Source organism: Diplotaxodon limnothrissa, linkage group LG19 (assembly GCF_057381915.1).
Source record: "Diplotaxodon limnothrissa isolate DT_005_m linkage group LG19, D_limnothrissa_male_GT1.1, whole genome shotgun sequence".
In the NCBI taxonomy this organism is placed as follows: domain Eukaryota; kingdom Metazoa; phylum Chordata; class Actinopteri; order Cichliformes; family Cichlidae; genus Diplotaxodon; species Diplotaxodon limnothrissa.
Genome location: NC_140614.1, coordinates 2,809,460 through 2,831,498, shown reverse-complemented (window position 1 = coordinate 2,831,498; position 22,039 = coordinate 2,809,460). Strand labels below are relative to the sequence as shown.

Sequence of the window (22,039 nt, the reverse complement as noted above, 5' to 3'; positions counted from 1 at the left end):
ACAACAATTGTCTTAACTGCCTTTATATTTGCAAAGTATTAGACGTAACAGTAAAAGGAAATTGAAAAAAGACAAGCATAGCGAGACCATGAACAACTAAGAACAAAAACAATAAACAGGAGAAAGTACACTGCAAATTATCTGGTGCTTGCCATGATTTAAAATCCTATTTTTAGACAGGCCAGATTATTTGCCTTGTTTTAAAAAAAGATTTACTTGTTTCTAAGTCTAGATTTTAGATAATAAACTTAAATTGAGAATAACCATATAATTGTGTCTATATTAGTACAGAAATCCAGAAATGGGAAGAATAGCTCTTAAAATAGCCTACATTAGGTCTCTCACCAGATGTCTCTCAAAATATCACTTGTTTCAAGATAGAGTGACAAACTCAATTTGCTTGATTTAGGAAATTCACAAAAGGCACCTGTTGAAAATATGATTTATTCAAAATCATGTCTGACTTCAAAGTTGTACATATAAGGGAAAAAAATTAACCACAATTTATGATACAAATCACATTTCAAAGACAGCTGTTTGTCCCAGCATGCCAGCATTATGTGGTACAACATTGACATTGGTTTAGCGAACATTTAATGACTGTCAACTGATATCATCACAAACTACACTAAGCCAATACTTGGTGCAACCCTAATCTTAAGGGTGATTTCTATGGGAAATAATATCAGAAAGACTGTATTTGATTGGCACAAACACACTGTCCCTAAAACTAATAGAAAAGTATGAAGTATAATCAATGAGCTCATGGGCTAATTCTGTAGCTTGAGCAACAATGGGCACAGTTACTTCATATGCCAATAAGTCTTCATTTAAATTCAAAGTTTCATAGCGTTGGTACTCAAAAGCAATAAAAGATGAGTCAATCAAAAAGATATCCTTTATCAGTCCAAACACAGGGAAAGTGCCATCCACATCTGCAATAATCATGGACTTCCCAGCAATGTATTTATTGCCATTTAGAACATACCATTTCACTGAGACAACAGACTGCATGACATCTATTCCAAAAAATTCTTTAATTTTTTTCCTAACATATTCATTATTTTTAACAGCTGATACTGGCCCGAATTCCTTTTCTTTTGCAAAAATAGGATGTTCAGTTCCTATTTCATTTTGACAACACTCAAGAAATTGATTGTGGTTTGCTAGGGATTTACAAACATTTTTAAAATTTAACTTAGAAGCCCACTGTTTAAAATAGGAGTGCTTTGCCTCAAAGCGCATGCACATACTCCTTATTAAAGGTCCAAGGGATAAGATTTGACTGGGAAGATGCAACATATAATGTTGCTTAGGTATTATATTGGCTTCGGGAAAAAGTTGCTTGAACTGATACAGGTGTTCTTCAATCATACTTCTCAGTTGCAATACAGTTTGTAAAGAAATAATGGGAGCAAGAACTATTTGAACTATCATAATTAACTTTCTAATAAATACAACATACTCACTCTCCACACCATACAAAAGAAAAAGTAATATTTTTAAAAGAATTAGCATCTGTCCACAAGACTGTTTCAATTTGTTGTTGTTAGCCACTAAAGTGCCAAAGCTAATAGGACATGGTTTATCCCGTATTTCAAGAGGTGAGTAAGGAAAATTTTGAATGTCTGAATTAAACTTGTCTAATTCTAATTGTCCTGAGAGAATTAGGTGTTTTAATACAAATTTAACTTCCATTGATGCAACACCTTCAAAAATAACATGCATTATATCCTGTGGAGTTTGTTTGATCAGGTCAAATGCAGGAACATCAACTAGTCTGCTTCTTCTATTAATTCCATAAGTAGTTTTGAGGGATGCTTTCAATAAATCTGTGCTTGCTTTATCTATTTCAAAACACTGCCTCATGTGTTTCTCCAGAGTTCTTTGAACAAACTTCTTCTCAAAAACACTTTGCATATCATCAAAGTTGCATTCACAGTGTCTACATTTGCTATAAGCAAAACCAATCCCTTCTTTAAAGCCAGCAATCTCATGCTGGGCTAGCGTGTCTCCGCAAATGGCTATAACAGCACCAAACAATTCAATTTCACCATTTGACATTTCAATCCTTACACCATTGTAAAGCAGTGATAGATCTTGAAGTATTCTTTTCAGTACAACATCAATACCCCACTGAGAAATGTCATTTGCAAGAAGTCGTATTGCAGCTAACTTTGACCTAAATTTTGGATCAATATTTCCTAAAGTATAATAAAACATGACCAATTTGTTTGCAGAAGCATGGGACCCTAAGGGGTTACATATTTCAATTTCATCTGTGTACAGTATTAATTGCAATGCATTTGGCCTCTGAGAAAACAAGGGGTGAGATGTAAAGAGGGACCCATCTCTAAAATCATAGAAGAATCCCTCTCTGCTTCTTTGTGGTGCAGTGTTCAACATGGTAAAGATTCTCTCATTAGTCATTAACTGCTTTAGACTTTCAATTAATGGTACATAGTAAAAACTTTTGTTCCTTATGGACATGACCCTTGAAAGACCTTGCTTTACCCAACATATCTTCTGGGATACTACTACTTCCTCTGCGTTGACTTGACAGAACATTTCCCCTATGGCTCTACTCTGTCCATATGCAATGGTGGAGAAAGGATCCATGAATTTATCAAATGTAGCCAAAGCCTCATCTTGAAGCTGAGTGGTTCCCTCGGCATTATCTTCAAACACTGTCTTCATTCTTTCCTTGAGCGTATCCAAAAGAACAGCCTGATACTGTTGCACTCCTGAGATGATATGTTTGACCGTTCTCTGTGAAAACATTTGAAATAAAAGTAACTTATTCTGCATTTATATAAAAAAATAATAATTCTGAATTCCATTATGAACAAGTAAGACATTGATTGCCTTATGTAATGTATTGATCCATTAAGACTATAACATACCTGTGATAAGTGGCACTGTTCTTGAACACAGATAGCAAAAGCTGCAGCAGATCTGGTAATATCATGTCTGGTAAAGGATGTTGTAGCAACAGCTTCTTCCTTTAGAGCAGAAAAACAAAGTTACTCCAAATTCCTGGCCAATTATAGAAATTCTTACATAACAGGTATAATCAGTTACACCTAATGATTGGTCCACTAAAAAACAAAGTGCATGACAGTGACTAGTGTTACAGTTGTGAATATTCAATATAATATAAGATAATATAATATTCATTCTTTGGAATAAAGAAAAAAGAAATGGAAAAGAAATCAAAGACAAAGAAACAAAAAAAGGGGTTGTCCATTGTTTTGATGAGGCTAGGGATTGGATTCATGAGAATGAGATTTTATTTTTTTAAATAATGAATTTTTGTTCGCACTTAGATTTTAGTTTCTTTACATGTTTGTTGTATTTATTAAATTATTTATGTATTTTTAAATCACGTAATTTAGATTTGCACTTAGAATTTATGTTAGTATTAGTATATGGATATATTTTATTGTATGCATTTATTAATTTATTTAATTTTCAAGAAAATCATTCTTAGCCATGTTTTGACAGTATTTCTGGCCAACAGATTTTTTTACAGTGCTTCGAAATACTCTGTGTCTTACCTGAAACCGTATTCACCACTTATAATTCCTACGAGATACCCAAATTGCTGCCACATTGAACGATTTAAGCGCGCTGAGAGTGTCTTTGATGCAAACTTCACCAGGAGACATGCCAGCCGCAGAGTGTGTGCCTTCTCCGGCTGCAGCATAGCCTGTACTATCTACACTGAACTGCTATTCTGTTTATTTATTTTTTATTTCATCCTGCAGGATGAAATTGTGATTTAAAATCCAACCATAGTGGAAATCGCTTGTAACAGATTGAAGAACAATATCTAGCGGTATAATATCGCGAGATCTCGTTAAATTTCTCTTGATTAAAAATGGAGAAAAGGATTAAAAGTAATATAGGACCACATACGAGGAGTTAGACATAGCTAAATTTGTCATCAGAAGCCACACTACATTTTATTTAGTTTAACACTTACCGTGATCGGGCTGTCAACAACCTGAGGCTCCTGCACTTCAGGCAAAGATCCACCAGTTGATATTTCCACGGTGCTGGTTGTTGTTGCAGTACTACAGTTGGCAAAGACTGAAACACCAAAATTTTCCGATCCTAAAGAGTGGGATGTTGGGGGGATCCTCCATCCTCTTGGTGGGCTTCCATTCGTCAAATACAGAGGGTGCGTCCGTTTAATGTGGCGAAAGAATGAGTTAAAAACTCTGAAATCTTGTTCACAGCCATCTATTCCACAGTAAACCCAAAAATCCTGCCTTCGACCATGAGCTGCATTTATGTGGCTAAGGAGCACCTTCAGAGTTAAAGAAACAAAGATAAAACAGATCATACATCTCCAGAGCGCCATGGTGAACTGTTTTCGCGCAGTAGCAATGCAGCTTTACTTTACCGCTCTCCACTGAAGGCCACAGATGAGAGTGTGGGACCATGGGAAAGGTAGGCGATTTTAAAAATATATGTATCCTTAATTATCCAATTTTTCAGGTTTAAATTACATCAGTTATATTTATTTTTAGGCAATAAGTGTTTAAGACTGAATTTATATTTTTATTTTCTTTTTTTTTACTTAAAAAAAATTAAATATAAATAATTTTCTGCATGCGCATTCTCAGTTCCGGTCGTGACGTTACTTTCACGCGGGACAAACTCTTTTCCCCTGCTTTGTTAACCATCAGGACCGTTAGGAAGATCAAAATTATTTATCTAAACAAAGCGAACAGTAATTTAAGGTTGGTAACATTAAGTTGATTTGAAAAATACTATGGTACAACAGTGTTATTAAGATAAAGTCGTGTTTTGTGAGGGCTGCTGCTAGTTAGCAATCTAGCTAATGTGTTAACTTTAGCTAAATGATCTTATTTAAGCTGTAGGATATTTCCAGGTACTGTGAGTGGAGGCTTTGGAACGAACTAGAGAACTGCTGTCACGGCATGGACAAGTTTGATGATGCCATACTGTCTGTGTTGCAGGGTAAGTCTTATTTTTCAGTTATTTTGGTACGTTAGCTAAGCAGCCTCAGCATCTGTTAGCATCATTTCTGAAACTTGGAGCTAGGATTGTACTCTACTCTGAACTTTATCCACATTATAGCCTTGAGCTGTCTTTGCCTAAATAGACTTGGAACATCATTCTTGAAGACACCCAAAAATAGTTTTATTGCATTCCCAAATATTTGATAAACTGTTTTAAGTTTGACATTTTATCCTGTTAATATTACTTATTGCTAAAATACATTTACTGACAAAAAATGACCTCAATATGTAGTAAGCCACGCCCAGGAAAAGAGAAATAAATATCACTTTTGAAGTTGTTTTTCTCTTTTACAGCTGCGAATATTGATGAGGAAACTTTGAGAAGCTTTACCCGGGATGACCTAAAGGATCTTTTTCCGGGCCATGAAAATTTCTTCCATAGAAAGAAGATTTGGGATTTTATCAGCCAAAAGGTAAACACATTATACCACTAAGAAGATGATTACTGTCCATATTGTCTAGCATTAATTTGCCTAATTGTGTATTTTTGTTTATATCCCACAACTGTTATAGTTTAAGAGTACTGACCAAGATGCCAACACTTTCCATCGAAGCGAGAGTAACCCCTTAGGCTTTGATGTGTCACAATGTCAGCCTCAAACTTCCACTCCCATTTCCTACACTGCTGACAAAAAAATGAAAATGCCAGACCCACCAGAGTATGTGGTGTATACAGATTCAGAGTTGGACATGGTGCGCAGTCAGTACTTTGCATTGCTCCACAGTGGAAAGGAAAAGGACTGTAGGATGTCGAAGGAGCTCTGTTGCAGACTTGTAAGGAACACAGTCACCAGCATGGTTGCAATCCTCCGAGCTAGTCCCATGGGGAAAGAAGTAACATACCCCTCCAAACTCGAAATGAGAGCAATGTCACAGAAGATTGTCGACTATTACCCCATGTTACGTGATGCTGACACACACATGCCATACGTAAGTCATTCTTTACCCACTACAATATCTAAAATTGAGTGAGATAATAAAAGGATGTACAAAAATATATTATTTTACCACAGCTGACCATCTACACCAAACTGTACAAACGACTCCAAAATATGAAGTCTCCAAGGAAGAGGCAGGGCTCCATGCCACAACGAGGCAGGCCCAGGAAGACTCTTTTCAGCTCAGATGACACAGACAATGGGACTGAAGGTGACCTAAGTGGTGAAGCAAGTGGTTCTAGTGACTATACCATACTTCTTGAGAGCAATGATGACCTCAGCGAGGATAACTCAAATGCAGGTGTGTACTTTGGTCTGCTGTACTAATGACTTTTGGACATCTAAAACTTCAAAGAGACCACCCATTCTGTTCATCTTCTGTTTTTTCCTCAGAGAAAGAATCCCAATTGCCGCTACCCTCCACTGTACCAACTACGTCAAACAATACTACGCTGGCTTTACCACTATTATTCAAGTCAGCCTCATGCTCTGCACCCAGGTCTGATATAGGTCCTTCAACTGCACCTCCAGATGATGTTGTTGGTAAGTCCACCATCACCCTTATCTACCTCTCAGTCTGACTGTTCCTCTTACAGCTCTTTCCAAAATATGGTTGAAGCAATGAACCCCGTTCTAAGTGTTTATTCCATAAATCATAGTGGTTTGTCATTAACTCGAGTTGGTGTGTAAAATCAACATATGATAGATCCCTCATTCCAGTTTGCCAGTTAGCCATAGTAAGTATTTTACCACTTTGTGTTGTAATGGGTGTTACTCAGTGCTGATTATTTACACATGTAAATCCTCATGCTGGTCACATCTATCATGCCTTATCACAGTGTTTCTGTCATAGATCAAATTACCTAAAATATTTTTATCCATCAGCTCATAATCACTGTTCACACTGATGTGAACGATATACACAGTAAACAACCTTTACCTTATTTTCACCACAGTTTTATTCACGGGCATCTTAAACTTTCGTTTTAATATTTGATTCTGTTCAAACTAACAATTAACATAAATCCATGATCATTATAAGAAAAGGACACAAAGGGAAATGATCAGGACATATAGGGTCAGTTCATTACTCAAACATATTTAACCTAAACATTAATTCTCATAAATATTATACTTAAAAACAACCATGCAACCTTACTAGAAATGACTGATTAGAAAAATCTGAATTTTGTGAAGTCTAGTTACACCATGTCTTACAATTGCTCTTTGCTTTCCCTAGCAGACCATGACAGCCTGAAGATGCAGGCAAGACATTACAAAACCTTGAGCAACATGTACAGGAAACCCAATGCAAAACCCAACCAAAGTGACGTTGCTCAAATTTTGGACCTGGAGTTTGAGGCCAGACGAGCTTTTATTGACGCAGATGTTACAAGGGAAGAAGACAGGCCTAGAAAAATACTTGAAGCATACCCGTGCTTCAAAGACATACGAAATGTAAGTTCAACTACCTTCAGTTAAATTCCTTGCTTTCTCTGGATAGGTTTAGTTAGTTCTTGACTAACTGAGCACAACTTTGTCATAGGCGATGGATGAACTGCGTCGCATCATTGGTGGCTCCAACTGCAAATACATAGATCAAATGAAGGGTCGATGGGCAGAGTTTTGTTCGAAGGTGCAGTTCTATGGCATTTGGAAGAAGGTCCTGAAACCTCCTCTCCCCTTGGATGTACGTGGAGGTAAGTGGCCTTTGCATACATTAAAATCATACATCAGATATGTTCGGATTGCTTTGTTGAGATACTTTTCTCCGTTCACAGTGGATTTTACTGTCACTCTCTTCAATGCACTTCCATCTCTTTTTCCTTCAAAAACTACACCACCAAAGCGGCTGGGAAGTGCCAGTGAGGCTCTCCTTCATATCCTCAAGGTGCGAACAGCTGCAATACCAGCCACTGTAACTTGTACTCCATTTACTTGTATTGTTATTATTAATATTATTATTTTGCTTTTCCTGCTTAATAAGAGTGGGTTGAAGTTCAATTCAGCAGGGATTAAATTACTCCTTAGTCAGGATTTCTTAATTGTTATTCAAAACCTACTCCAGAGAGGCAGCACAGAGCAAAAGCACATTGCAGTTAGGATACAAGTAGAAGCAGTAAAATGATATATTTAAAAAGGCCTTCAAAAACTAGAATATGTAAAACAGTTAAAAGAAATAGTTTTAAAAAACAAATGAGGAAAAAAAGCACAAATAGACATGATAAAAATGCTGCAAACTAGAGAAAATTCATGCTCAGAATTAATACACAGCAAAATCTCCAGTGTTAAATTAACACTTTTGACAGTGTTATATGTTTAAAAGTAACCTAGTCAGTTTTGAAGATTAACAATGACTAACACTGAGCAGTGCTGATTTTCTAACACAGGAAAATAAATCAAAATGTTAGAAATATTCCAGTGTTAGAAAATCAGCACTGCTCAGTGTTAGCCATTGTTAATCTTCAAAACTGACTAGGTTACTTTTAAACATATAACACTGTCAAAGTGTTAATTTAACACTCAACAGTGTTGTATTTAACACTCAGAGGTGTGGACCCATATAGACACTCTGTAGTGTTAATTTAACACTGGAGATTTTGCTGTGTACATTTCCAAAATTTCATATTCATGTAAGTCAGATATTTTATATTTATTTCTTCTATTCCAACAGTAAATCAGTTGGAGCATTCTAAACTGTTGATATTGCTTTTTGTGTCTTAAGCTGTTTGGATGCACAGCAACCCTTTCATTTAAAATCTTGAAGAATTTGTCCTTTTTTTGTGCTTTTCTAGCCAGGTGAAGATGCAATGCTATACCTGGAGAAGCGGCCTCTCTCCTCCCCAGTGCTGCTTTTTGATGGAACAACCAGCATTGTTGCTGTAGGAAACATACCAGTGACCACTCTCCCCTTGGAGGATTTCTGGGAAGGAATGTTGGTGTTGATGGCATATTACTACACCTTGCACTTAACATACCCAAAATGTGTTGCAACGGTCCTCTCTGTCATACAAACTGAGGTAATCACTGATGCCATCCATGATCAAGATGCCACTAGTGCATATAAGAAAGCAATAGCTGAGTGGAAGTCGTTCTTTGAGAAATAGGTGAATACCAAGCAGGATTTTATCAGGTCATTTGCAGTTTGTTTAGTTTTGTAGTACGTTTGTACAACTTTGTTCCTAATTTGCCTAGCAATGTCCTGAGAAACGGCTGTACTTATAATGCTTTACAAATGAAAGTTGTTGTTTTTTTTTCTTAGTGATACTTTACCTGAGGCATGTAAAGTTTTAAGTCAGTAATGCCATTATTTACAACATTGTGAGACTATGTGACTGTCACAAAAGTTTAAGGCCAAAAATGTAACTTCTTTTCTCTGTTTAGGCCTTTTAAAGGGTTGATTTAGACTTTTAGGGATTGTGCAGCAGCCCTATATTGTTTAAATAAAGGATTTTGTTCTCATGAGAGAAATAAATGTTGACATATATCACTCTTGCCCTGGTTGTGATTTCAGTAGAAGCCAAGGAGTATTCTAGGAAAAAGGTCTGTTTTAAGGTTTTTTTGCCTGGATTTAATATCGATTTGGCTCTATTTTAAGATAAGCCAACCTGAATCAAGAAACAAATTAATCATACTTCACTAATATTGAGTAGTTTTTCATAGTATTAGAACTATTTTTCTCGTTGCAGTGCATTCATTTGCTGCAAGTAAGAATTCAAAACATAAAAAAAGACTGTAATTTAGCATATTTAACTTACTTTTGGGACTTGATATCAAGTAATTTTATCTTAAATTGAGCTTTTTAAAGCTTATTTTAACCCTCTTCAATTCTCAAATGTGTTCTTTTATTTCTGGATTAAAAAATCTTATTTCAAGATTTCTTATTAAGTAAAATAAACTTGCTGCATGGACAGATAATTTCACTTGTTTTCAGTGCTTTTTGTATCAAATGTAGTATTTCTTTCCTAAATATAGACTAGCCATTTTTGCAGTGTAGACAAAAATAGTGAAATGCAATAGTTGAACATACAGTCAGGGAAAAGGAGGAAAATGTAGAAAAAAGGTCAGTGCAACATGGGAAGTCTCCCAGCAGCCTGAGCCCATAACCTGTCACCTGTCCAGCCCTAAATATAAGTTTTATCAAAAAGGAAAGTATAAATGATAATTTATCAAGGAATAGTGAAAACATATCCTTGTGTCACCATGACTTATTACTATGATGGAGAAAGTGTTCATAAACATTGGAATTTCTATCAAACACAGAATTTCAAAGTACCTTCAATAATACTGAATGTACTTTCACAGCCAGTTTTGGACCACTTCTCAGTTCCATGTCTGCTCTTAAATTGGGACAAAGTGTCACTGGTGAAGCAACAGCTGTCTGATGGCGTAACAGATTGGTGCCTGTGCTAATCTAAGCTGTAAACATGAGGAACTGCTGTCAGCTTAATCTGCTTGTCACTGCTGGAGTGGAGTCTGGCATGCTGCTAGACAACACTAGGCAGGGCTGCCCACACAGCCAAGGGGAGCTGCACTGAGTAAAGCTAGCAACTGAACTAACTCTAGTCACTCTAGTCATATTAAGCCAACATCTCCAGATGGTATATGGGTGCAACTGACCCATTCACCAATGAGTGCTTAAAGCTTTAGCAACAAAAAAGGAAACAAATACCATGCTGATTATTGTGTCATTTCCCTGAGCTCTTGTCCCCTCAGAGATGATGCACTGGGATAATGTGTACTTAAATAACAGAAATGACAAGCTTCTGCTGTCCATTACATTTCACAAGCTCAAAATATCTTAATGGGAATATACAGCCATGCACACCTTTAAAAATGACGTGATTTAGAGTGATTTTAATAATTAAAGCAAGAGGAAGCATAAACCAATGTTTCTGTTTTTCTGTTTGTTAATATATAGCTGCTCAGCACAATTTTCTCATCCGATCTCCAGAGTTCTGACATCAGATTCATTGTGCAGCAGGTGATATTTAGCTTGTTTTTCCATTAATGTGTTAAATTAGCATTATCAATATGATGAGACACATTTAATTTTTTATTTTTTGTTTTCAGGTGTGGAAAAGTGGAAAGCAGAAAAAGAAAACACAATGTCTGTGTTTAATTTTCACCAGCATCTGTAGAGCTCTTTACCAAATACTGATATGTGTTTTGCATCTGGGCACTTTGGGCACAACACGTTCTCACTCCCAAAGCGTAACATTTTACGCTAGGTGACGATATATTACGTTCCGGGCACCCAACACGTCCCTATATTATGAGATTGGAAAAATGAGGAAACACGAGAATCGTTCAGAATGAATTTACACATGTATGTTTGTTTTACTTAAATCGCTTTGGAAAGACTATCTAACGTCATTAAAGTGCTGGTTAGGGTTAGGGCTGGAATACATGGCTGGAATGTGTATTACAGCGGGAGCGTCATTCTACTGGATTTCATCTGTAACCCGGCGCGTAGCATAAGAACGCGAAAGGTGACCTTCCGCGTTCCTCAGGAATGCCTTGGGACTTGACAAATCGTCAGTATATTACGCTTCAGGAGCGAAAACGGACTGTTGGGCATTGAAGCTCTGCTTACAGGGGTTCTTTTCTGGTCATTTTAATTTCCTTCAATAATGAGCCAATATTGTTGTTCTTCTGGCAAGACCAGTCTCAAATGACATGAGGAAAAAACGCTTTGCATTTGTCATGTCACTTGTATGATAATGTCGTCATCTATAAGAGGATTGTCCCCTAATAGCAGGGTTGCACAGTTTGATCCTCAACTGTTTCTGTATGAAACCTAAGCCAGACCTACTCATTGAGTGTGTATGTTTTCATGTTCATGTAATAACTTTGAAACTGTATCCTCTGGTAAACTCTACATTTTCTGAAAAGAACACAATTCTTATGCTATTCTTAGTAGATCATACAACAAACCATTCCAAGCCCATATATCAAATGATCTCACTGATGGACTTTCAATCCTTCTCCCTTCTCGGTGGATTAAAAACAAGCTTAATGTGTTACTTTACCAAGGATTAAGAGAAATCATGCACCACACCCACAATCCCCACTCCCAACCCTCTCCTCAATCTTCTCCCCTGCCCATCCTCCCTATACTGCAGCAAGTGGCATTGGTACAGATCTGATGATATCTGAGTATTTGTATCTATAAAATGGTCTTGGAGTGCAGGGATTACTTTGCTTGAACTTAATGCAAATGGGGTTGTAAGATATGAAAGCTGTGGAAAGCAGTGTTAATCAAGAAAGCTTTTGGACATGAATTTGGTAAATGGTCAATGTCCGACTTTCTTTTGCTTTTTTGTGTGTTCACTGTTCTTTTTGCACTGGACAAGTGTTGTGCGCTGTTAACATACACGAGACAGGCACTACTAGACATTGGCAACTCACACAATTATCTGGACTCTACTCTTTTCTTACCCCTGGAGCTTTCCGCTCTACCACCGGAACTTACAGCCATTGTTTTCCCGCGGCAGCCACCGCCACCACTCCCAGGAAGGCCACGAAGCACCAAGCCCAAGTGAGCCAGCCGACCCCAGGAGAGCACTTTGGAGACAGTGACGCAAACAAGGCAATAGGGGTGGGCTCCATGCTAGGCTAAAACCTCGGGCTAGCCAACCACCTCTTACTAGCCAATGTGCGGTCCCTGGAAAACAAACTCGACGAAATATGAGCCAGGATCACAACACAGCAGGAGATAAGAGAATGCTGTGCTCTTATTTTCACCGAGACCTGGCTTTCAGATAAAGTCCTGGAATGTGCCGTCCAGTTGCAGACTCACTCTGTACACTGGAGAATCCGGTAAGGCTTTTGGGGGAGGTCTATGTGCATTTATTAACAACTCGTGGTGTGGAGACGTGCAGACTGTCTACAAGTACTGTTCGCCAAACGTGGAGTTTCTCATGCTGAAATGCCGCTCTTACTATCTGCCGCGGGAGCTCTCAGCTGTGTTTTTGGCCATTGTTTACATCCCGCCGCGAGCTGACTTCGCAGCAGCGCTCGGCAAACTCCACGAAGTCATCAGCGCATTAGAGACAACTGCAGTATGCCTACTGGCCCAACAGGTCCACGTCAGACACCATCGCTGCTGCCACTACTCACTCTCCCGCCTGGAAAATAATGACTCCTACATCAGGGTACTCTTTGTTGATTATAGCTCCGCCTTCAACACAGTCATCCCTCAAAAACTCATCCACAAACTGTCTACACTCGGCCTGCACCCCACCCTCTGTGACTGGCTACAGAACTTTTTGACTGGTAGGCCTCAGTCTGTCTGGATCGGCAACAGGACTTCAGCCAGCATTACAACAAACACTGGAGTTCCACAGGGTCATACTGAAGTTCACGGATGACACTGCAGTGATCTGTCGCATCACTGGAAGGGACGAAGTGGCTTATAGGAGAGAGGTGGCCGGTCTGGTGTCATGATGTGAGGACAACAAACTCACCCTCAAAACTGATAAAACAAAGGAGATGATAGTGGACATGAGGAAGAAGACGAGGCCTCACCAGCCGCTGTTTATCCGGGAGAGTGAAGTGGAGAGGTTGAGCAGCTTTAGGTATCTGGGCGTTCATATCAGTGAGGACCTCACCTGGACACTGAACACCACACAGTGGTCAAGAAGGCTCACCAGCAGCTGTATTTCCCGAGGAGCCTGAGGAAAATTTGGTATGTCAGCCAAGATCCTCAGCAGCTTCTACAGCTGCATTGTGGAGAGCACATTGACCAGCTGCATCATGCATGGTACGGCAGCACTACTGCTATGGACCGCAAACGCCTGCAGAGAGTGATAACAACTGCGGAGAGGATCACCAGGACCTCACTTGTCTTCATTTACTTATTTTGTACTTATTTATCTTTCAGTATTTTTTATCCTTATTTTTACCTTATTTATCTTAATATCTTGTCTTATTTTTATCCTTATTTATCTTGTTCCTTCAACCCTACCTAACTTGGCATTAGAAGAAGAAGAATTTCATTGCACAGAGAAATGCTATTTCTTCTGTACACATGACAATAAACATTTTGAATCTTTGAATGGTAACTTTATTGCCCCCAATGGGACATTGATTTGTAGTATGTCAACACATCAATAACACACACACACACACACACACACACACACACACACACACACACACACACACACAAAGAAACATCCCAAATGTTATCAGTAGCATCAACAAAGTGCAATGTGCAGTAGTGATGGCAACAACACTTATGGCTTAGTGTTATTGAGCATAACAATAGCAGTAGGTATAAAAGACACTCTATGTCTCTCGGTCTTCCCTGCGGCACTTTATACCAGCGACCTGAGGGAAACAGGTGAAAGTCTCTAAAGAGAGGATGGTCTGAACATGACATGACAGAGGTTGCCTTCCTCAGCACTGGGCTGATTAAAACAGATTCAATAAAACTTTTATAAAAAAGGTAATCATCTGAGGTGAAACGTTAAAATCTCCTTAAAAAGTACAATCGTTGTTTTACCTTTTTTTCCCTGTAGAGTCAAAATGTGACTCAAAGGACAGAGCCTTATCAAGAGCAACCTCCAAATACTTATGACTATCCACCAGTTCAATGGCTGCACCATTTACTACTGTTGGAGGGGGGCTTCCTGAAGTAAATTACCATGTCCTTAGTTTGTAAGGTTTTGATCTTTAAGGACTGATCACACCAAGAAGCAAACTCATCCACAGCAGGTCCATGGGAATACTCTTCACCATGAAGGACGCGTACAATGACTGTGTCATCTGCATATTTAATGAAATGCCTTTCAGCCTGTGTACTATGACAGTCATTAGTGTACAAAATATATAGCAGGGGAGAGAGAAAACAAAGCTGTGGTGAACCAGTGGAAGAATTCAGCTGATTGGAAAAACAGCCGTTTACTCTCACACACACTGAGATCTGTCAGTTAAAAAGTCTAAAATCCAACCAACAAGATTAAAATCACGTTTAAACTGGTTAAGAAGCTTATCAGCTAGGAGATGTAGCTGGATATTATTAAATGCTGAAGAAAAGTCAATAAATAGGTGCCAGTCATGGGCTTTGGCCCCATCCAGATGGTGATATAGGAAAATCAGTGGGATTGTATCAAGAAGAAAAGTGTACTTTACTGGCAGTCAAGCCTTCATGAGTCAAAGCTTTGAGTTTCTAAGCAATAGTTTACTGATTGGTACTGTGAAATTAAATAAAATCCATAATGATGCATTTGGTTGGTTTGACTCTATTAAAGAAGAAGAATCAGCTTTAATTGCTTTCCACCTGTCTCCTGTACAGAGATGTGGGTGGATGTTAACGTACAAATAACTTAATAAAATCTCCACTGAGTTTTAAGGACACCACAAAAATTGGACTCTGGAAAAGAGACACAATTCCACCAAGACCTAAGCGTAAATTTCTGTATATACTCAAGTTTATCAATTAAATATTATTATGTTTATCTAACCTATTACAAGTAGATTAAAAAAATATATTTTAACTAGTAACTCAAAAAGGTTTAAACATCAGAAGGAAAAAAATTGTGTGACAAGGTCTGACTCAGGTGTTGGGGAACCTGTAAACAATGATGAGTAGTGGGGTACTGGAATAAGAAGGGAGTTACATGAAGAGGATGTGAGACCTATGGAAGCGTTGATACCCAGCATCAGGACTGACAGTGAATTCAACAAGTAGCTTAGTGTTCCAAGATTTGGAAGAAGCAACTGCTGTTACAACTGCGGATCAATGAGGTACAACACAAATGCTACGACAAAGGGGAGCCAGGACGTCTGGTCAGTGGGGAGATTTCAACCCCAGCCAAGATTTGATACCATGGTTAACTACTGAAGGTGTGTTAAGTGTGAGAGCTGCTCACCTGAGAGATAGGAAAGTATAAGAAAGCTGGACCTGGACACTATGTGGCAGATTACCAAGACTCTATAACGTATCCTCTGAAGGTCTACTACAGGACGTGAATGCAGCATTACAGACTACACCTACTGTGACCATCACCAAAACCAATCAGCTGATCTACACCAAAGCAGCAGTGATCACAGAGATGCTTGGCTATAAGACAAACTGCCACAAGTACCCTCTATGGAGAAAAGGACTAGAGGAGAGTGTGGAGGGAAGTAAGCCAACTATTGATACTGCAGAAAGGTGTGATGAAGAAAGGGTTGCTTAAGAAGTACAGCAAGCTGTCCATGCCTTAGGCGTTGAAAACTGCCAAGGAAAGACTCTCAGCCTTGGCCAGTCACTTATAGAGGTATACCAGAGAGAAAGGAGGCAGGAGAATAAACCAGCTGTACTCCATTGAACTATCTAAGGTGTATTCTCAGTGGCAGGGCAACAATATGCGAACAGCCCCACCAAGGCTGGAGACAGAGCAATACTGGAAAAGCGTGAGGGAGAAGGACGCAACCCATAACATCAATGCTCAGTGGCTAGTGGATCTAAGAGCAGACCACAGCAACCTCCCTGAAAAGGATCCAGTAGCCTCTGGTAGAACAAATAAACCAGTAATGGCTAACTGAAGTTCTGATCCCAAAGGATCCCCAGAAGGTCCCATCAACTACTGGCCAATAACCTACCATGTGTTCCTGTGAGAATTACAAGATCTGGGCAATCAACACTTATGGCCTATCATGCACAAACCTGAAAAAGCTTATTACCATGCATGGAGGGTTTAGGGTTTGGTGAGACATGCCCAGAACACCTCCCAGGGACCAGATAGTCCACAACAACAGGAGAAATACCCCATACTCTTGACACTCTCTTTACCTGCTCCCTACTCTCACTACAGATCACAATTTTTCTGCAAACACCATAGACACTTGTCCATTACCATTGCAAGAAGCAGCTCAATGCTAATCCCTTATGTAATTCAACCCTGACTTTTAATCAACATCTAATGCTATGTGAAAGACAAACAAAAGCAGAAATTTCTACACCTACCTCCAAATGCTGGCCTCATGGTGAAGTCATGGTCATCTACTTTGAGCAGGTGTTCTGTCTTCATTTTGCGAGATTTCGTCACATCTGGAGGCTTCTTTGACAAGGAGCTACAGCAGGATGACAGTCACTGTCAGATAGCTGATTTAAACAGTTTTGATTATTAAGAATTAAAAAATAATGCACCAGGAAAGAATGGTACAAAATAATATGCACTGAATAAGAAATGTATGAACTGATTTATGCCGATATGATTGATGATTGAAAAGTTCAGTTCAACATAAGCAAATCAGTCACTCTGTTTGACACCAGAGTGATTGAGTTTATTGTTTGTACTGTTTGTACAATTATGCTGGGGTATTGTAAATGGCCTGCATTTGTATAGCGCTTTTCTAGTCCATAGGACCCCAAAGCGCTTTACACTACATTCAGTCATCCACCCATTCACACACACATTCACACACTGGCGATAGCAAGCTACATTGTAGCCACAGCTGCCCTGGGGCGCACTGACAGAGGCGAGGCTGCCGGACACAGGCGCCACCGGGCCCTCTGACCACCACCAGTAGGCAAACACGGGGTTAGTATCTTGCCCAAGGATATTTGGCATGCAGCCAGGATGCAGCCTGGGATCGAACCACCGACCTTCTGATTAGTGGCTGACCTGCTCTGCCACCTGAGCTACAGTGTATTGCTTTACACATTGGTTAAATTCAATTCAATTCAGTCTTATTCAAATTGTGCCAAATCACAACAACAGTTGCCTCAAGCCATGTGTTGTAATGACTCCTCTGTTAGAGCATTCATTTGTGGCTTAAAAAGGAGAAAACCTACCTGGCCCTGTGTGAAAAAGTAATTGCCCCTCTTGTTAAATCAGGATTGAACTGTAATTGTCCACATTTTTTGGAAAGCTAAGTCCTGATTACTTGCAGATTTGGCAGAAATCACTCAAATAGAACATGTCTGAAAAAGTGAAGCAGGCTAAAAGATCTCAAAAAGTATCCTCGATCTAAAGAAACAGCTGAGTAATAAAGTTAGACTTCTATCAGTCTGGAAAGGGTCACAAAGCCATCTGTAAGGCTTTGAGAACTCCACAGTGAGAGCCATTATGCACAAATAAAGAAAACAAGGAATAGTGGTGAACCTTCCCAGTGCCATGATTCCACTGTGTGGCAGGCAGGATTAGGACCCAAATGCAGGACTTCGTACACATGAGGATGAACTAAAAAAAGGCAGCTTTATTTTGCTGAAAAACCATAGAATACTAAACTGGAAAACTTGAAACTAAGACTAGGGAATGGAAAACTAGGAGTTACAAAGGAACACGAAGCACAGGAAATCACACAGCTACGAGGGACGATGTGACAACAAGCTCATGCAGATGGTCATAGTCAGATGCGACCAAAATCAAGCTCTTTGGCATTCAATTCAATTTTTTCAATTTTATTTATACAGCGCCAAATCAACAGTTGCCTCAAGGTGTTTTATATTGTAAGGTAGACCCTGCAATAATACATAATAATAGACTGCATTTATATAGCGCTTTTCTAGGCACCCAAAGCACTTTACAAATCCACTATTCATTCACTCTCACATTCACACACTGGTGGAGGCAGCTACAGTTGTAGCCACAGCTGCCCTGGGGCAGACTGACAGAAGCGATGCTGCCATATCGTGCCATCAGCCCCTCTGGCCAACACCAGTAGGCGGTAGGGTAAAGTGTCTTGCCCAAGGACACAACGACCAGGACGGAGAGAGTAGGGGGATTGAACCGGCAACCTTCCAGTTACAGATGAGCTTCCCAATCCCCTGAGCCACGGTCGCCTCAGAGAAAAATACAGAGAAAAACCCAAATATCATGACCCCTTATGAGCAAGCACTTTGTTGACAGTGAGAAGGAAAATCTCCCTTTTAACAGGAAGTAACCTCCAGCAGAACCAGGCTCAGGGAGGGGCGGGCCATCTGCTTCGACCGGTTGGGGTGAGAGAAGGAAGAGGGATAAAAGACATGCTTTGGAAGAGAGCTAGAGATTAATAAGAAGTACATTTCAATGCAGAGGTCTATCTGGCAGGCAGGATGCAGGACTCAAACTCAAAAGGTGAACTTAAAGTGGCAACCTTATTTGCTAAAAAAACAAAACAAAAAAAACATCCTTCATAATATAACTTACAGAAAACAAACCAAAAACCTAGAGCATAAAACTAAGGATAAAACACTGAGAAATTAGAAGTGTAAAAAGACCAGAAACACGACAAAGGGCAAAGGAAAACTCAGGGCTTAAATACATAAGGGAGTAATGATGGAATGGGAAACAGGAGGGGAACACAGCTGGGACTAAAGGGGAAGCAATACTAGATACAGTGACACGGGACAAGGGACCGTCAAAGTAAAACAGGAAACATGAGACAATCACAAAGACACAAACTAGACTCTGAGACACAGAAACACAACTGACATGGGAAACAGGGAACGTGGAGACGAGTGACTAGAAATGGGACACAGGGAAGACAAAGTAACAGAAACCTAAATTCTAGGAACTAAAAATAAAACACAAGCAGAAGACGATAATGAGAAAATCAAAACCGTGAATAACAATAATCAAGGAATATAAATTAATCCACAACCACAAAACACTGGGTTGCAGACCCAATTAACACATAAGTGAGAAAGGTGATTGAAGAAGAAAGTGCATCATGGGAATCCTCCAGCAGCCTACACCTATTGCAGCATAACTAAGGGAGGATTCAGGATCACCTGGTCCAGCCCTAACTATATGCTTTAGCAAAAAGGAAAGTTTGAAGCCTAATCTTAAAAGTAGAGATAGTGTCTGTCTCCTGAATCCAAACTTTAAGCTGGTTCCACAGAAGAGGGGCCTGAAAACTGAAGGCTCTGCCTCCCATTCTACTTTTAAATACTCTAGGAACAACAAGTAAATCTGCAGCGTGAGAGTGAAGTGCTCTAATAGGGTGATATGGTACTACAAGGTCATTAAGATAAGATGGGGCCTGATTATTTAAGAGCCTGTACGTGAGGAGCAGGATTTTGAATTCAATTCTGGATTTAACAGGAAGCCAATGAAGGGAAGCCAATATAGGAGAAATCTGCTCTCTCTTTCTAGTCCCTGTCAGGACTCTTTCTGCAGCATTTTGGATTAACTGAAGGCTTTTCAGGGAGTTTTTAGGACATCCTGATAATAATGAATTACAGTAGTCCAGCCTAGGGCTGCTCGATTATGGCAAAAATGATAATCACGATTATTTTTTACTGAAATTGAGATCTTGATTATTTGACGACATTTATTTAACCCTTACGACCTACTATAGAACCAAGTCCGCCAGAGCTTATATTATTTTTTTTACATGTTGTAGTGCCATTTGTGGGAGCATTTCAAGTTGCTATACAACTATTATAGCCCATATTTTAATAATATGTATGCGTTAAGTCCATAGTAACTACATTAATTGCAAAAAAGTGCAATAAACTACGAAAAAATTAAATCATTTTTGTTTTGTTTTTTACATATATTTCTACTTGGAGAAATTTAAGAGGTTTATCCCTCAAAACTTTAAATACAAAAAAGTTGCAAAAAATAGTTTACAACAACAGGAAATTTATTTTGAGTGTCTTCATAGTTTTATTTTGGAGATACACCAATTTTTATATACTGCAGGAAAAACGAAAAAACAATCCTATGATGCAAATTTGCAAAGAAAACAGCATGTGCATCAAAATAAACTATTTCCAGCAGTGCAATTCGAGTTCTAAGCATCACAGAAACTATTCAGAAAAGTCAAACATGACTTATAAAACACCAGTATAGGCTTTTAAGGCCTACAAGTAAAAAACTACATTTTCCGCGAAAATGACGTCATTTCCGTTTTCGGGCAGGAAATGGCGGACATACGCGATAATTCACACTGACTTCTGTTTCACTGTTGGAAGTGTTACGAACAGCTAATCGGATCGGCAAAGCGTGTTTCTGGAATATTATGTTTTTGTTCCTGCAAGCGCTTTTTATGCAATTTTTGCAAAGCTTTATGTGGAAGGAAACCGTGACCGAGGACAAGCTGATGTCATAAGATGTAAGTACAACTCCTCTGGTTTCATATGCAAAAAAAAATTATTGCCCTAGCTTACAGGGCTCAGGGTTCTTCAGGGATTTAAAAATAGTTACACAAAACGGAGCGTGCAGCTCTGACCGGCTTTAAAGGGTTAACAATAACAATGTATTGAATAATGACTTTAAAAAATAATATAAAATAGTGTGCAACACCACTGAAGTTTTTTTTTAACCTCTCTTTTCAACCAACGGCAGTCACTCTCCTCTCCAAATAACTTCTGCTTAGCTTTCCGAGCTTCCCTCGGGTCCTCTTAATCAGCGGTCTCCACCCTTTTTTGCGCCACGGATCGGTTTATGCCCGACAATATTTTCACGGACCGGCCTTTAAGGTGTTGCGGATAAATGAGGGAGGGGCTAATAATCGGCTCAGTCATTTTTAATGATCGTTGAAAGCCCAGATCGTAATCGTGATTAAAATTCGATTAATTGAGCAGCCCTAGTCCAGCCTAGAAGTAATAAATGCATGAACTAGTTTTTCAGCGCCACTCTGAGACAGGATATTTCTAATTTTAGAGATACTGCCCAGATGGAAGAAAGCAGTCCTACATACTTGTTAAATATGTGCGTTGAAGAACATGTCCTGGTCAAAAATGACTCCAAGGTTCCTCACAGTGTTACTGGAGGCCAAGGTAATGCCATCCAGAGTAAGAATCTGGTTAGATACCATATTTCTATTTCAGGGTCGACTACAATAACCTCAGTTTGATCTGAATTTAGAAGCAAAAAATTACAGGTCATCCAGATCTTTATGTCTTTAAGACATTCCTGCAGTTTAACTAATTGGTGTGTTATTTGGTTTCAGAGATAGATAAAGTTGTGTGTCATCTGCATAGCAGTGAAACTCTATGCTATGCCTTCTGATGATAGGCATCAACTCAACTTGCCATGTTTGTAGGAGGAGGAATGCTGCCTATAATTTCAAGAACACCATCCCCAGCCTCAAACACGAAGGTGGAAAATTATACTTTGGGGGTGT

General features: G+C 39.1%; 2 protein-coding genes and 1 long non-coding RNA gene across 3 annotated transcripts in view; 1 reads left to right on the top strand and 2 right to left on the bottom strand.

Annotated features, from left to right (window-relative positions):
• gabrr2a (gamma-aminobutyric acid type A receptor subunit rho2a) overlaps positions 1 to 22,039 on the bottom strand; it is a 73,554-nt gene that overhangs the window by 42,477 nt on the left and 9,038 nt on the right. Inside the window, exon 2 of the mRNA XM_085343758.1 lies at positions 16,947 to 17,053. Coding sequence (XP_085199884.1) covers positions 16,947 to 17,053 — 107 coding nt within the window. The remainder of the gene's footprint in view (positions 1 to 16,946; positions 17,054 to 22,039) is intronic.
• Positions 2,599 to 4,016, bottom strand: LOC146611560 (uncharacterized). The gene is made up of 3 exons (XR_014904954.1): positions 3,986 to 4,016; positions 2,904 to 3,002; positions 2,599 to 2,769 (listed from the first exon to the last, which is right to left on the bottom strand). It is a non-coding gene; the product is annotated as an uncharacterized LOC146611560 (long non-coding RNA).
• On the top strand, positions 4,924 to 9,096 carry LOC146611559 (uncharacterized). Its single transcript, XM_085342400.1, has 9 exons — positions 4,924 to 4,989; positions 5,346 to 5,464; positions 5,565 to 5,981; positions 6,065 to 6,290; positions 6,383 to 6,532; positions 7,230 to 7,447; positions 7,536 to 7,689; positions 7,771 to 7,880; positions 8,785 to 9,096. The coding sequence occupies exons 1-9, from the start codon at positions 4,950 to 4,952 to the stop codon at positions 9,094 to 9,096; spliced, it is 1,746 nt and encodes a 581-aa protein (XP_085198526.1). The 5' UTR covers positions 4,924 to 4,949.